Genomic DNA, 17,060 nt, shown 5'->3' on the forward strand with positions numbered 1-17,060 from the left:
ACTTGGCCTTGGAGTATCCTCTAGAGGGAAGTCCACTGGTGCCCACTAACCTTGTTTCTCTCCGGTAGATGTTCCAGAAGTAATCATCCAAGCATCATTAATTGATCTGCTACATCCGGACGATTTTGAAGATGTTGAAATCACCCCTAAGACCTTCTCAATTGATCCGCTACACTGAAACAACCTTGGCTATATTAAGATCATCCTTCAAGTTCATTCACACCCTCAACTTCCCATCCGAGATCATCCTTGACATTGCTGTTACCAAAAGTTCATCTTTGAGTATGTTCCACCTTCACTCACTAGCATCCTTCCGCTCTTGTGAACCACCTATATTGATGTTGTGATCTTAGAATTTTTTTCCGCCCTCAACATGATACACTCTGTATGTAGGATTGAAGCAGGCATTACTCTTAGAGCTATCTGTGCCATGAATCATGGGGTGGGTTATTGTCGATAATAGTTTTATTTAACATACACCAAATAATTTCAACCAATCGAATTTTAACATAATTTTATAATTATACATATAATTGTATATTTGGGTTTAGCATTAAACCTGTTCATGAGTCGGGTTATTTATTCAGGCCTGAAAGTTTGTTTGAAATTTGAGAAAAATATTAGGTCTAAAAAATGAGTTTAGGTAAAAAAATTAGACTCATATAAAATATGGGTTAAACTTGACTCGACACGTTTTTAAGTTCATAATACTTTATATTATATTATTTTTATATATTATATAATTTAGAATATATTAAAAAATAAACATACACTAAATATGTAATACTACTCGATATAAATATTAAAATAATGTTAAGATGACTATGTAAAAATTTTCAATAAATAAAAATTGTATAAAATTATTAAATATTAAAATAATATAATATAAATGTTTTTTTAAATTAAAAATAATATGGGAAAACTTTTGCAAAAATAGATAGATTCGGATAAAATTTAATTTTAAGTTCATATTTCGAGTTGAGCCAAGCTTAAGGAAACATAAAGTGTATTAATATCATGCTTAAGCTCGACTTATGAACACCACTATTTGGTATCATTCAATTTTTAAAATTAGATTTCAATTAAAAACCATATAAAATGTTAAAAATACTTGAAGACACATAGAATTTAATGAAATTGAAAATTAGGCATTCCAAACAAATTCAAATATTTATAATAAATTTAAAAATCGAAATTGAGATTTAAAAATGGATATAATTTTAATTTATCAATATTTTTTTCATCACCAAATTTTAAAAATAGAAACAAAATATTGAATTTATTATTTTTAATAAAAGAAATTGGTCAAGCCCAGCTGATGGGTTTACAGAACAAAACTGGCCAGGTTTTAATTAATAAACCGACAGCACTGAATGCACATTGTTCTCCTTAATCTGATTACCTCATTAAATTATTAAAAATTTAATTCACAATTATTAATCTTAAATAAAACCAAGAAAGTCAATTATCTAAGGGTCAGGATTAAATCATCCTCACCTCCCCCACCTATCCTTCTTACTAATATTATTTAAAAATTTCTACTTACACAGTTTACTTGGTCCTTTAGCTCTATTAGAAAGACAAAAAAAAAAAAAAACCCCCTTCGCAAATTAGCAGATCCAACCAAAGTCTCCATCTTTTTCATTTTATTGGCAATGCTTAAGCTTCGAGATTCATTCTTCTTTCTACCCATTTTGTGTTTCTGCTTTGTTTACTTTGTTGACGGTTCGGTTCATGAGTACAATGGTGAGAAATTCGTGGGTAAAGGCAACGCATTCGTCGTCCATGGCGGCAGCGAAGGCATTTATTCTTCTTTTCCTGACCCCTACAATGTAACCGCCACTATTGGTGACTCTTATATCCGGTAACTTATTCCCTTTCCCCCCTTTTTTTATTTTCCGTTTTGCAATTCCCTTTTTGTATGTAAGTATCTGCTGCTTTTAGCTTTTAGATCTCTTAGTTTTGTAGATATCTTTGTTTGAAATGTGTGGTATTAGGATCTGATACTGCATTCAGAATTGAGTAGTAGGGCAAATTTGAAAAGAATTTAAAACTAGTGAATTTAAAGTTTATGTTTTCTGGAATGAAACTGAAGTTTAGTACCCAAAGAACAAAATTTCATGTGCAATTGCTTATGTTCCTCATTTTCTTCCTTCTGATTGCCTTATTTTGCATGTAATATTGAACCAGTTTTGAGAAGGTTACATTCCGTAGACCCAAAGAAGCTGCTAACTTTAGCAGCAAGGCTATACAAGCAGTTGTTTTCGAGGTCGAAGATAGAGACACGATTGGGGGTTCAGCTTATGGGGGACAAAGAGCTGTTTGTTGCACGGCAGATCTTGCGAAACTCGGTGTTTGTTTAGAAGGAGAAGTTATTTATCGTCCTTCCACCGAGAATCCTAACTGGCCCAAAGTGTTCGGCATCTCCTTTAATGGAGATGATGAGGTTGCAACATTGCGATCAAGGTCTATAAAGATTACTAAAACTGGGATGTATAACTTGTACTTCATTCACTGTGATGTGAACCTTAAAGATTTGACTGTGGAGGGGAAAACCATATGGAAAAATCCTAATGGCTATCTACCCGGTAGAATGGCCCCGCTGATGAATTTCTACGGGTTCATGTCCCTTGCTTTTGTGATCCTTGGAATCTTTTGGTTCTCGCAGTATGCAAGGTTTTGGAGAGAGATTTTTCCTTTGCAAAACTGTATAACATTAGTGATAACGCTCGGCATGTTTGAGATGGCTCTTTGGTATTTCGATTATGCTGAGTTCAATGAGAGTGGAATCAGGCCAGTTGGGATCACCATGTGGGCGGTCAGCTTCGGTACTATCAAACGTACAGTTTCTTGGATTATCATTTTGATGGTTTCGATGGGTTATGGTGTTGTGAGGCCTACCCTTGGTGGGCTTACTTCAAAGGTAATCATGCTTGGGGCAACTTTCTTTTTGGCGTCTGAAGTTCTTGAAGTGGTAGAAAATGTTGGTGCAGTGAGTGATCTTTCTGGAAAGGCAAGACTGTTTTTGGTTCTTCCCGTTGCAATCTTAGATGCCTTCTTCATTCTTTGGATATTCACTTCTCTCTCTGCAACTTTAAATAAACTTCAGGTATCTCTTTTGTCAACTTTGTTTCTAGGCCCGGCAATTAAATCTTTTGAAATTCTACAATGCAAATGTAACAGCAGCTATCATCCTGCGTTTATCATTTGAAGTAATACATTGCTTTGCAAGTTTTTTCTCACTTATTGGTGCAACAGGCTAGAAGAATGACAGTAAAGCTGGATATATACAGGAAGTTCACAAATGCATTGGCAGTAGCTGTTATCATGTCTGTGGGTTGGATATGTTACGAGGTATAAAACTCTGTTATTCTTTGATGCTTTCTTTTGGATGCTTTATTAACAAACTTAAGTCCAGCATATAATATACAAGAAAGTAAAGAACATGCTACAATTAGGAAGTATGAGATGGCGTAATGAGAAGCCACAGTGTACAGTTGAGGAAAAAGTAAAAACATTTTAGAAATGGCATTGTTGTCACATCTCACAACTTCTGTAACTCTGTAATTTTCAGCTTTATTGTTGTCACATCTCACAACTTCTGTAACTCTGTAATTTTCAGCTTTATTTCAAGTTGAATGATGTTTACAACGAGCAGTGGCAGAATGCCTGGATCATCCCAGCCTTTTGGCAAGTCTTATCTTTCTCTCTACTATGTGTCATCTGTGTTCTTTGGGCGCCTTCTCAAAATTCGATGCGGTAAGATCTATCTCGTTGAACTCTAAGCTTTCACTTCCTGCAACCCCTTTTTATGATATAGTTCATTTATCAAGTGTTTTTTGCACATTCCAACACCCTCTAGCAACTCTGAGATGTCTATATAGACTTGAGCACTTGTATGTTAATCGGTTGTTCTGGTCTTAAAAGGTACGCTTTCTCTGATGAAGCAAATGAAGATTTCGATAAAGATGATACTACTTTGACACTCATAAAACCCTCTTCAACAACGATGAAAGATTTTAAAACTGCAGCAGAGGCTAGACCAGTGCAGGGCCACAATGGAGCATCGAATGGTGATTTGGAAGAAGACAAGACAGAGTGACTTAGAAAAAGAACCTTCTTTGATGCTTCTGATACACTTGATTTGAGGTCATGTTGTTGTTATTGTCCCAGTCCCACGATGGTCCAATTTTCCCCATTGAACTACAAGGATATCAACCAGGTTATTATATGCCAAACGCCAATCACTACAACCAAAAGTCAGCCGTTCAGATTGTTTCTTTGTATGTTGTTCATTAGTTATTTAATTTAGTAAGTTGTTTATCTTTTATTTGTCAATTTTCACCAAAGGAAAAGTTCAATCCATGCTATGCCCTTTTTTATATTAATATAGTTCGGTCACATGTTATATAACAGACTTTTCATATATAGAACACATCCCATATGAATAGTCACACACTCGGCATCAACTTCATTCTCAAGTTGCCTGGCTTTTAATATGATACGGTTTTTCTTTTGAGAAATTATGGAAAGGGAATCATCTGTGAAGTGTAACGCAAACTTTTGACCATGAATCATAGCAATATACAAGCCAATGAAGTCAAGCGACATTAGTTCATCACCAGGTCATTGATTTTACCAACAAGAGTTGTCATCTGCTTGAATTTTCAAGTCGTGATCAACATGATTGAAAAAAATTTCAATAAAAGAACCAATTGGAGCAAGTGGAGTGTGAACCATAGTAACAATTTGCCCTAAATGTCCTAGCCTATATGTATCATATTCAAGTTGAATATGAAAAGGGAACCTATATGTATCATATTCAAGTTGAATATGAAAAGGGAACCATAGAATTCGACTTGGTAGGCCATCGCATTTCAATTTAAGCAAAATTATTTGATAGGCTGCCAATATAAATATAGTAAAAAAAATGGGACACCTGATAGTATTTCAACCTTGGTTGTGGAATTAAAATTTTTAATGGGCAGTATATCAAATACTAACCTAAACTGTAATTGGCCCCTGTATTTTATTCCATCTATACAGGGAATTTTAACTTAAGGAACAGCCAAGGATGCCCAACTTCAAAAGCAGTGCCTATAAAAAAAGCTTCTTCATATCATTAATAATAGTAAAAGCAAACACACATACAAAATTCTAAATTACAAATACAACAATAACCATATGAACAAATGGAACAAAATCTAGAATGTGGTAACAAACCAACATAATGCTTACAGTGCAGAAAGCATTCAGGCTCCAATTCCACGGTCAAGGAAGCAACAAGATCAGATCTTATTCAATCAAATTGGAGAGCTGAGGGCAGCCCCATGTCCGGCAAAGCACCATTTTGCCCAAATACCCTGCAAAAAATTGAAAGAATGTTGTCCTAGTTTCTACCATGGCAAAACTCATCTCATCTTACCTCAGATCACTCCTTTCACTGAGATCTCTTCCTCAAGTGCTGGGATACAGGGTATCCCTCAAAGAAATCCAAGACAGCCGTTTCCAAGTCTTCGACTGAATATTTGATGTAATTCTCTGGGTGCCTTCCACTCTCTATATGGCTCCTGAAACGCCCAAGAAATGACCTATAAGCTGGGATCAACTTCTCGGATATAGAAATCCTTAGTTCCTCCCTGAGCTGAGTATCGGGTATCAACCATGTTGCTTGAGTCCTATGAACCTCCTCAAACATAGCATTGAAAGTCTTAAACCTTTCTCTCAATGCACTTTTTGACACCCCAGAAGAAAAACTCCCACTCACATGCAACCCTTCATCCCTCAAACAATACAAAACACTCACCCAGGTAGCTCTCTGATAACTCGTTGCCGCCTGCCTAAACTTCCCTGTTAACTTCCTCAAATAATCATCTCCAATCATTTCCCTCAACTCGGGTGACCCTTTAACCTTTTGAACAATATAATGAACATTATTCATAATAAACAAATGTGCCAATGAAGCATCTCTATAATGCTTAGACTTCCCATCTAAATTGAATTGCAAAACGACTATAATCCAAATCAAATGCAAAGCCAAAGGAGTTTTCCCTTCCAACTCAGCAAACTCCATATCCGGGGTTGTTTGATCACCAGAATACCTCGAACCCGAAGATGGTTTCGACATTATAAGCTCAATTAAAGTCTGCTTATAATCAGATATCAAACTGATATAGTTCATGACATACCTAGTCAAAGGGTGGATGGTTCCACCAGGGACAGGCACTCTAGAGGGCTCTCTTAAAACCGCGCTTTCGAATTCGGACAATATCCCTCGAGCAGCCTCAGCTAACCTGGATAAAATCTCGGCAGCCTGAACTCGAATCGAATCAGATGACTTCGAATCGAAAACCGCCTCAATATCGGGCAACAAGTCCATCAACGCATCATGTAAATCAAGTATCTTGAAAAGCTTTTCAGGAGATCTCCTACTTATACTTATGGCTTCCGCGAAGTTAAATAACTGTATTGCAGGCCCTTTAACCGTTTCCATGAAACAAGCATCGTCAATATCCGTTCCAACACACTCAAAGATTTGCTCGCAAAGCTTCTTCTCGCTGGCAAACAATATCCTGACGCAAACTTTGGCAGCTCGAATCCAACGCCGGATTTTACTCTCCAAAGCTTCCCATTCAAGCCTCTGGACGTCTCCGATGCTAAGTTTCTCGATTCCGAGTTTCCTAAAACTCGAGTCGATGGCCGATTTCCTTACGCTCCCGTACACTTGAATACACTCGCGTAAGTAGCCAGACGAGATCATCCTCATCGCAATCGCTTGCAAATCGCAAATCGCTTCGGACGGCATCAGATCCACTTCACGGATACTGCTCGTAGATCGGTAAGTCGAGCTATCCGAGGATTCACAGTGTTGAAGCTGAAGCTGAAGGAGATCGTGGTGACTGCTATCGTCGTTGCTTAAGGTATCATCTTCTTCGAGTTCGTGGTGAGAAGGCGTTGAAATTGAGGACGACGACGGATCGAAAAGGGAATCAGTTTCCAAAGCGGAGGAATGAGTGATAAGGATGTTGCGGAACTCGTCTTCGAGACGAGCCATGGCGATCTGGATCGTGGTGTTGACTTTTGACTGGTCATCGACGGCGTTAGCGTTCTTGCCGGCGTTTGAAGAGGTTGAGATTGATACGTTGGATAAGGAACGTTGGATTTCATCGACGGCTTGTAGGTAAAGATCGGCTTCTTGACGGTCCGTTTCAAAGATCATTCTCTCCCTTGCGTCCTCCGATGCGGTTGAATCCCACCGTAGGATTATCTTCTCAGCCGATTCATAGCCGTTACTATCCTTATTAAGATTCTCAGGCAGCTCCATAACTAACTTTCAGCAATAAAAAAGAAAACTGCAGAATTTACAAGAAAGAAAGAAAAAAAAAATCCTTTTTTGAAATCTTGGAAAAGGTTTAGAAAAAGTAAAATAATAAAACTTAAAACTTTTTTTTTTTTTGTTTTCTTCTGTAAGAATAAGGGAAAAGTAAGTGTATTTGGCAGTGCCGGAGACGGCGGAGGTGAAGGTGAGGGTAGGGGGGAGGGTTCCTTTTTTCTGGAGGATAGAAAATGAAAGAAAGAGAGAGAGAGAGAGAGAATAATGAGATGTAATGTGGGTGGTGGTCTAGTAAGGCTGCTAATGGGAATTTTGTCTGAACCTGAAATTTTGAAAGAGAGAAGAAGTGGGTCTATTTTGAGGAATTTTTGGGGAATTCATTATGGTAAATTTCTATGCAGAGCTGATCATGGGCTGGGCGGCCCGGCCCGGCCCGAAGGCCCGCCCGAAAAATGAGAGGGTTTGAGTAAAAATATAGGCCCGAAAAATGGGCTTGGGCAAAAAAACGAGGCCCGTTTAAAAAACGGGCCAGGCCTCGGGTAAGAGTTTTTTGGCCCGGGCCCAGCCACCCGCCCAATTATATATTAATATATTTTTTTATTTTATTTTTAATTATTTTAAATTTTTAATATAACTATTTTTTATTATATTGTTAATTTGTGTATTGTTTTAAGAATTGTTTTAGTATTATTTTTATTTGTTTTAATATTTATTTTTATGTTTTTAAATATATTTGATTTATTATATTTTTTAAATTTTTTTATTTAATGAAATAAGAAAAAAAAATTAATATGGACCGGGCCGGGCCGGGCTCAGACTTAGTAATTTTATTTCGGGCCGGGCTTGGGCAAAATTTTAGGCCCATATTTCGGGTCGGGCCAGGCCGGGCTCGGGCCTAGTATACGGGCCTAAATTTTTATTTGGGCCCGGCCCGGCCCATGATCACCTCTATTTCTATGGAAGCTCTTTCTATTATATATATATATTGGATTTAGTCCTTCTGTAATAATTTGATCATTGCTATTATTTTTGGTTTGCAAATTTTTATTTTCGATCCCCAAACCATTTTCTTTTGTGAATTCCATCAAATAATTTTGCATTACTTATTTTTTAAGACCCATGATGATATAGCATTTACATTTTATCATTTTACAAATATTATAATTTTAATTTGGTTATTCTTAGTTTCTATACTTTTTAATTTTTAAAATTCTAGTCCTTACCAAACGGCAACTAATAAATTCACTAAATTAAGTTTTACTAGTTTTAAAATCGATGAGCTAAACATATTATCATATGTGTAATATCATGTCGGTTTCTTATTTTCACATATTACTCAATAAAAATTTAATTAATAGATTAGCGATTTTCATTGGCGTAAAGACTAAAAATATCAAAAAATCAAAAAGTATAAAGATTTAGAATGATTTAATTAGAGAATGTGAACCACATCTATAATTGTGCGCATAACATAGGACTAATAATTGAATTTAACCAAAATGATTTAACTAATATTGTCCGATTGATGACTGAAATGTCAAATTTTAAAAAGTAAAAGAATTAAAATTAATCAATTCAAAAAGTATAAAAATTAAAATTAATCAAAATAAAGTAGAAAAACTAAAGTGGGCTTAAAAAAACCTTAGTATTGAGAGTTTATATAGAATTTGACCATTTATTATTGCTTTTTTTTAATTCAACAATTTATTATTGTTGGACTTTCAATTTTGACCCTTTTTCTCTTTCTCTCTCTTCAATCTAAATTCTCATTGCAGTATTCGCCGCCGATTGGGATATTTCTGGGCTAATTCCGGCCACCTTCCCGCGAAATTTGCTCTCTCAGCCTTTCTTGAATTTTTATTTTTCCCTTTGGACCTTCAACTTTTTCATCCATTTGTATGTTGTCTTCATTTTAGGTTAAAATTTTATTTAAAAAAGGAACCTTTAATTTTATAATTTTTCTTATTTTTCTTAAGTCTAATTTGTACTCGGAAGTCCTTTAATTATTATTTAAATGAATTTTTCAACGTTGAACTATATTAGTTTTTAATATAGAAAAAGAATCAAACTTGTCTTTGTACAAATAAAATGTCAACGATTTATTTGAGTAAATAAAATACAATTTCTTTCTAAAATTAGAAAATTATTAATTATTTAATAATTATTTTAAAATAGAAAACATTAGGACAATATTTAAAGAAAATGGCGTAAATTTGTTGGGTAAAATGATTAAAGAAGATAATTTAAAATTTTGGAGTGGTCGCTTTCCCATTAAATGTACGAAATAAGACCTATATGGGCCTTCATTCAAAGATTCTAATAGTCCAAGGCCCATCTATATTCCCTGCACGGGTAGGCTAGGCTTGTTCGCTTCTTGCCCCACTTTTTTAAACATAACTTAGAACTTACGTATTGTTGACCATGAAATCATACAATAGCTGTCTCCAAGCCGTCATATCTCACTTTTGAGCGATGTTGTTGAGCCGGGTTAGATTGATGAGATCGAAAATTTATTGATATATTGATTTGAATAAAGGGGTTAAATCAGTTTTTAAGGAAATTATTTTAAGTTTGTCAAAATTTATAAATCGAGAAAGAAAAAATTAATTGAATTAATTTATTTTTAATATATATATTTTAAATTTTTATTATATTTTATAAAATTTTAAATTATTTATTTACTTATTATTGGATCAATAATTAAATTAGTTAAATAAAAAATTAGTAGTATGATCCGCCAATTTAATTTTTTTAATTAATTTTTAAAACATTGATTTTGGGTTGATGAACGGACAACTCTACTTCTTACTTAGTAGTGTAGGCCAAGGGGCGGGAAGGCTTGCCCCTTAATTAAATGATACAATTTTAAAATTGATCCCTCTCCAATCATTTTAATTTAATTCAATCCTTTTTAGTTTTTTTAAATGATAAAATTACATTTGTGAATGTTTCAAAATAGTCTATAATTCAGTTTAAGCCATTTTAATGTAAAAATTTAACTTTGTTCCCCAATATTTTTTAAATTTTATTTTGGCCCATTACAAATTTCTGAATTCACCTATGAAATTTAAAAAAGAATTTACCTTTAAGCTTACTCATAAAAAAACTATTAGATTGCATTTGAAAACTTGAATTTTAAATTATTCACTTGAGTTTTAAAATAGCCTAAGTTTATTTTATTTTATAAAAATTAAATTATTTTTAAAAGAAATGACATAATCAAAGGAATAAACAATGAAATTATATATAAACTTTAGTTCAATGTGTAATTTTATACATAAACTTTGATTTTGTGTAATTTTACATAAAAGAAATATCAATTTAATTTAATTTTCACAAACTACTAACATAATTACCAATATAACACCTATTGGTATTATGGGTCAACAAGGGATGGATTGGTGAAGGTGAAGGGTGGAGAGTTGTCGTGTGGAGGTAGTGAGAGAGAGTGGAAGGAAAAGAAGAGAAGGGTGGATGAATCACTTAGAAAGAGAATATAGGTTGCCCATATGCTCTACTCATTGAGGTGAGAGGACTTATATATGAGATATGTGATATACCATGTGTAAGTGTCACGGGTCACGAATCGAAGCCCGTGATGTATGCATATATAACATTCCATGGAGTCAACTGATTAAATAGGGTTCATTTGACCCATTTAAGCTGGTCAAATTTGTGGAACATATAGAGAAGCTCAACTACTTGAAGTAGTGGTGGCCCAATGAAACACTCCAGTAAAACTAGAGTTATCATGGTGAATATTTTTGTAATCCTAAGGGATAAGATTGTACAGTGTTTAATCACTTAGAACTCTCATCTTGTAGATAGGTTTTGATATCGACCATTAATGTAATTTAAACTGTACTATTGAATTTAAGGGAGCTCAACTTTAAATAAAAGCCTTTCCCTCATTTGTAATCACCCAATTGCAATTCTTCAAAGTAATAGAAATACTTTGTGAGCATTTACTAAAACACTTTGTATGCTTAATTTTCTTGTGGTTTTTCTGTTTGCTTTTTGCTTCTTTGCTTAAGAGTTTGCTCCACTTTATTTCATTGCCTTAAAGAATTTCCATTTTAAATTTTTATCTTTCGTGAGTTAGGTTGATTTAAGTGGATTTAACACTAAGTTTCTACCTAATGTCACACAATTTGCGAGGTTTAAGTTCTAACCTCATGACATAAGCATCTTGTTGATGGTAAGGTAACGTACTATTTCCTTATAAAGGCAATAATGTGACAATATAAGATGGCTTTACAGTCAATGACCTTTCCATCATGATTGAGGATCCTAGACGTTTCCGATGAAGGCATCCTATGGCGAAAGTGTGTCTAGTGGTGCTCAAGGGTGATGCATGAAAGTACTATATAGGTGGTATAGCAACATTCAAACATAAATAATTGTATTTACTTAATATTAGAAAAAACATAATTAAGTCAAAATTAAATTTTCGTTTACATTTAATGTATTTATGAGATGCTTATTTATCATTGGATATAATTTGTAGATTTAAAACTTTCTGAAACTAATAAACTATAATAAATGAACATATTTTGCGGTTGATCCTTGCTACTTTTGGCCACATATAAAACAACATAAACTAATGAATGAAGTCAACTAATGGACTGCCAAATTAGGCCGACATTCACGTGCAAATGCATGCTTTGCACGTACATTTCTCGATATACGAATCTTCATCGCAGATACTTAATTACCCTAACAATCCAGGATACAGATGAATGGGTTTTTTTCCCCTTGTTTTTTTTTTTTTGTTTAATGTTTAAATTATGAGTTGCACGAGTGGGTAGAACCGACAAGTTGATTTTTTTCCCTACTGCTCATGATCTTCTGCTGTTTAAAATATTAAATCAAACTTAGGTTAAATCAGATGTCAATTATTATTGGTAGTAATGTGGTGTTTTTTTTATATAACAAAGTTAGGGTTTTGTGTATGTATTGGTAGCTAGTATGCCAGATAGGGTGAGTTTAAAATATCCATATATTTTGGTGAAATGGTCCAGCTGTATTGAGGTATACGAGGTAGAGATGAGTTGACTAAAATAATCTTTCTAATCTGTCAATGAGTTGGAAACTTGTAAATCTTCTAGGGTTCTAAAGTTTTCTGTCGGAAGATTGAGTGTTTTTTAGGCCAAACTCTTTCGGTTCACCTCGTGTCTTTAGTCTCATTTAGATGTGAATTTTTCTTACAAGATCAAATATTTAATATTTTTTAAATAAAATTTGAATTTCAAATCTTATTTCTAAGTTAAGAATTAGATTTAATGTATTTAGTCTCATTTAGATGTGAATTAGATTTGTCAATGAAAATGAGATTGTGGACAAAACAGTAATATCCTCGAAAACGAAATCTTTCTTTGCTTAACATATCCAATTCTATGAACATTTGGTAAACCCATAGAAAAGGAAAAGGCCAAGGCCCAACATCTAAGTAGCTATAAAATCTGAAATCATCATCTATTTTTCCTTAGCACATTTAGATAACTAGTAAATTACACCTCAACCTCAAGGTCATTAAACTATTATTAAGTTTATGTCTTTATCATTTAATTTTAAAAAATTATAAAATATTTATTGAATTATTCAAAAGTTTTCATTTAAATCACTAAGTTGTTAAAATGGCTATTGAATAACATTTTCTATTCACACCACTAGCACTAATCGAAAATTCTCTTTTCCTTTCTCTTCTACAGTTCAATTTTTTTTATGAAACAACTTTGAGCATCACGAATCTGTGAACCAAAATCAAAAAACAATTTTTTCTCTGATTTCCAACACTAGCCATTAAATCGACTTAGATTAATGCATGTTCTTCTACTCGCCAATGGGTAATGATCCACCATACTAGTCGTCGAATCGTCACTTAGAAATCGATAACCTAATTTTTTTTTAATATAAAAAAACTTAATAGCCCAATGACTTGAATAAAAACTTTTGAATAGTTTATTAATTAATAACTTCAATTACGACTAGCTTACCTTTTGCCTTTCGAGATCAGCCTCCTTTTCAAATCCTCAAACATTATTCTTAGTCCATATAACATTTCTTATTCGGACTGTTATGATTTTAAATAAAAGATGTTAGATTCGATATTGGAAACATTTTCGATAATTAACTTTTAGTTTTAAGATTTAATATCACAAAATATTTTTCTTCCACTCAAATTTCTTATACTTTACATAGCCCTAACCAATGTTAATTATACTTTCATTTCTAAAATATTTTTCGGTTCCAATTACTTCTTTATCTTTAGTCTATTTCTCTACTACTAATCAGTTTTCTATAATACTTTATTATTTACTAATTCTATCTTTTCCCATGTTAACCCCTTTTACCAAATCTTGATCTTATTGTACTAACTTATATACCATTCATTCAATTATCACACAATTATCTTATTATTCGTTTACTCATTTTATTTCTTTCCTTTAATCAAAATAAAATTATCCAACTTTTGGTTCATAATAATAATTTGCTATATCAATACATATACTTCAAATTATCTAATTTTAATATAATTTAAAACATGTCTATAGCACCTTAAAATTTCTGAAACAGAAAAAAGTGTTATTTTGAGAAAGAATTAGTATATTGAATGTGAAATAAGTATTTGGGGAGAAAGTATGAATAATGAAATTGTGAATTTTTAAAACTTGGAGGATTAAAAGTGGAAATTTACCATTTTAGGAAAAGGGTGGAAATTAAATTTAAGAAATATTTTTTGACGAATGTGATATGAATATGTATTGATATGTGGAGTTGAAAATTTGATATATAAACTAAATTGAATAAAGTGGAAAAAGTAGAAGAACTAAAGTGCAACTTTTTATTTTGTGAAGGAGGGATTCAAATGTAATTTTTCCATTTTGAATTGATATTTGGAGATTAAAATCCCGCAGCATATGAGGTGTAAAGCTAGTAAAATGCTTGGTAATTAAGGTTGAAACGTGTTGAAATGTTATTGGTTGATAAGATAATGATGAAATTGAGTAAAAAGTTAAAAAAGTGTAGAATTTTTCACACACTAGGGAAGGCTGAACGGCAGCAGCAATAAAAGAAAGAAAAGAAAAATCTTGGTGTTTTCTAGCAAAAATCAATTCAAAAACCTTATTTTCTCTTCATATTCATCCTAATTTGAGAGAGAAACTTGCAAACATGATGTTTGTCATCTTCTCCATTTAAGAAAAATATTGATTTGGAGAAGAAAGTGAAACAGAAGCTTGGAAAGTGTTGGAAAATTTAAAGGAAAAGATAACTACTTTATTGAATTCCTATTTCTTACCTTATAATTTAATGTATAATATTTATGTTACTTATGTTTTAAGTTAAATAGTTTAGTAAAATGTGTAATTAATGAATATATGATAGATAAAGTTTAAGAGTGAGGAAGTGAAGTATAAAAATATAAGGTAAAGTGTTAATTGTTGAGAATGATTGAAAAATATGGTAATGTGTCTTGTGAAGTAATGAAAATTAGGTGAAATATATATATTATGTATATGATTATATGTTTGTGTTATTGTGAATTGAGAAGTGTTTTATGAAAGTGGACAGTAGTTTTATGAAAATGATTAAATTGTAAAGTGTTCAAAAATGATATATGTAATTTTTTATATGAAATTATCTTGGAGTTGAGAGGAGATGAGCTGGGTTGGTGATATAGGGGTTCGAAAGGGATTAAAAGAGAAGTATTGAAATATGTAATGTGTTTATTGAAGTTCCCGTATAATTAAAAGATATCATACCATGATATTTGTTATTTGTAAAATAAGTGTTAAATCATCATGTTATGTTTATGGATAGACAAAAGAATTTAGTAGGGGAACGTAAAAGTGCATACGAAATGGTATTTAGATAATTGAATTAGTAAACATGATTAATTGTATGTGTCAATGAAATTCTTTTATTGCTTATGAAAGTAATAATGTTGATTTAACAATTTAATTTGGTACTTGTTAAGTTTAATGAGTTTAACGCGTTTATTTAAACACGTAGGTGAAGAGAAGTAGATAAAAGATACGAGAAAATTTTTTTCACGAGAATCACATAACTTTCAAATCTTCAAGGCTCTTTTGGTATATGATTTTAGACATGGAAATGACATGTACATAGGGTGATTATAGTCTTTATATGTATAGAAAAAGTATTGAAAGGTACTCAGAAAAGTAGAGAACTATGAAATTTTAGTTTACTTTTTTGATCCAAGTTTTGGTTTTACGATCTATATGTGATATTTAGAGATATTTAATGATTTAAAATGACCTCTAAATGCAACCGAATTATATGAAATGTCCGAGAATGAAACGAAAAATGTAGAATGAGCCTAAAAACATTAAAATGAAGTCACAAATGTGAAAAGATCATTCAAGTGATTTAGTGACTAAATGTAATACTCGTTACATTATAATTTTTAAAAGAATATATATTCTAATTAAATTATAATTGGTGTAATTTACAAGAAAAATCCATTAATTTTGAAAAAAAACAGAGAATAAAATAACTTTTTAAAAGTAATGAAAAAAAACAACTAATAATAAAATATTAAATAATTAGATAAAATAACTAGTGATTTGATTATAAATAAAATTACACCTACAAAAATCATTACTTTAATATTTCATTCTCTTTGACATAAAATATTTCTCAACGCAACAATAAACAACATTAACAATTATGTAAATAATATTAAAATCAAATAATAGTAAAATTATTGAATATCAAACAATAATAACTAAACATCTCAAATAATAATGAAAATCAATTTTTATGTTAGAAATAAAGTCTATTAAATAATGTTGAAATCTATTTTTCCAATAATTCTTTAGATGTTGTTTTGAATGCCAATGCATATATTTATAGGGGTAAACATTAATTTTAATCGATATATTATTGTAATACTAATTAAGTGAGAATTAATCTAAAATAATAAGTTTAATTTAATAGTCCAATTAAGTTATAATTAATAATTATTACATTGATAATTAAAATATTATTAATAAATAAATAAATTTATACATTGTAAATTAGATTACCAATATATTAATATTATCTTTTTATATATATATATATAATGTTAATCTCACACATTTAATTTTTATTAATTATAAAAATATATATTTTAACATTATTAATTATTATATTTAAAATAAAATCTTAATTATATATAAAAATATATTTATTTAATTAAATTTTTGGATTTTTATTATTATTTATTTAATTAATTATATTTATTAATTTTATAGATTTATAATTTTATTAATTAATAATATATTATGTAAGTTTTAAGTAGAAATTTTAAAAGATATGACTATTCTCAAAAAGGAAAGACCAAATTAATTTATTTCACATTTATATGCTATCATATTAATTAATGTTTAACTAATATTACTTTTATTATTATCATATAATAGTACTAATAAATTATTATTATAATGTCAATTTAATAATATAATTAATAATAAATAGTATTCTTCTCAATTGAAAAGTTTCTCTAAACTTGTGCTTTTATATATATTATAGATAATAAATTTCATGAAATCATTCATATTTCATTGTTCATACTTATTATTTTCATAAATCAAACACAATTACTTCTTCATAATTCTTTCATCACACATCCAATATATATATAAAAAATTATAATTAGACGAGGGGAATAGGTTACTTAGGGTCAAACCCAAACTCTCATATCTATGACATAATGTTCTTG

At 31.3% G+C, this 17,060-nt stretch overlaps 2 protein-coding genes across 4 annotated transcripts; one reads left to right on the forward strand and one right to left on the reverse strand.

The window, feature by feature from the left end:
- Positions 1-1,527: 1,527 nt before the first annotated feature.
- Positions 1,528-4,413, forward strand: LOC108473461 (uncharacterized). Its single transcript, XM_017775027.2, has 5 exons — positions 1,528-1,864; positions 2,191-3,109; positions 3,259-3,354; positions 3,623-3,759; positions 3,928-4,413. Exons 1-5 carry the CDS (start codon positions 1,656-1,658, stop codon positions 4,100-4,102), a joined length of 1,536 nt encoding a protein of 511 aa, XP_017630516.1. The 5' UTR covers positions 1,528-1,655; the 3' UTR covers positions 4,103-4,413.
- LOC108473460 (exocyst complex component EXO70A1-like) lies at positions 3,368-7,707 on the reverse strand. 3 transcript variants are annotated; one of them, XM_017775026.2, is made up of 4 exons: positions 5,426-7,707; positions 5,239-5,363; positions 5,005-5,097; positions 3,368-4,203 (listed from the first exon to the last, which is right to left on the reverse strand). In XM_017775026.2, the coding sequence occupies exon 1, from the start codon at positions 7,322-7,324 to the stop codon at positions 5,441-5,443; it is 1,884 nt and encodes a 627-aa protein (XP_017630515.1). In that variant the 5' UTR covers positions 7,325-7,707; the 3' UTR covers positions 3,368-4,203; positions 5,005-5,097; positions 5,239-5,363; positions 5,426-5,440. The 3 variants fall into 3 exon arrangements, with proteins under 3 accessions (XP_017630515.1, XP_052875816.1, XP_052875815.1); XM_053019856.1 differs by lacking the exon at positions 5,005-5,097; XM_053019855.1 differs by having other exon boundaries at positions 5,005-5,363.
- Between the last annotated feature and the right edge of the window lie 9,353 nt (positions 7,708-17,060).

Source organism: Gossypium arboreum, chromosome 10, assembly GCF_025698485.1.
Source record: "Gossypium arboreum isolate Shixiya-1 chromosome 10, ASM2569848v2, whole genome shotgun sequence".
Lineage (NCBI taxonomy): Eukaryota > Viridiplantae > Streptophyta > Magnoliopsida > Malvales > Malvaceae > Gossypium > Gossypium arboreum.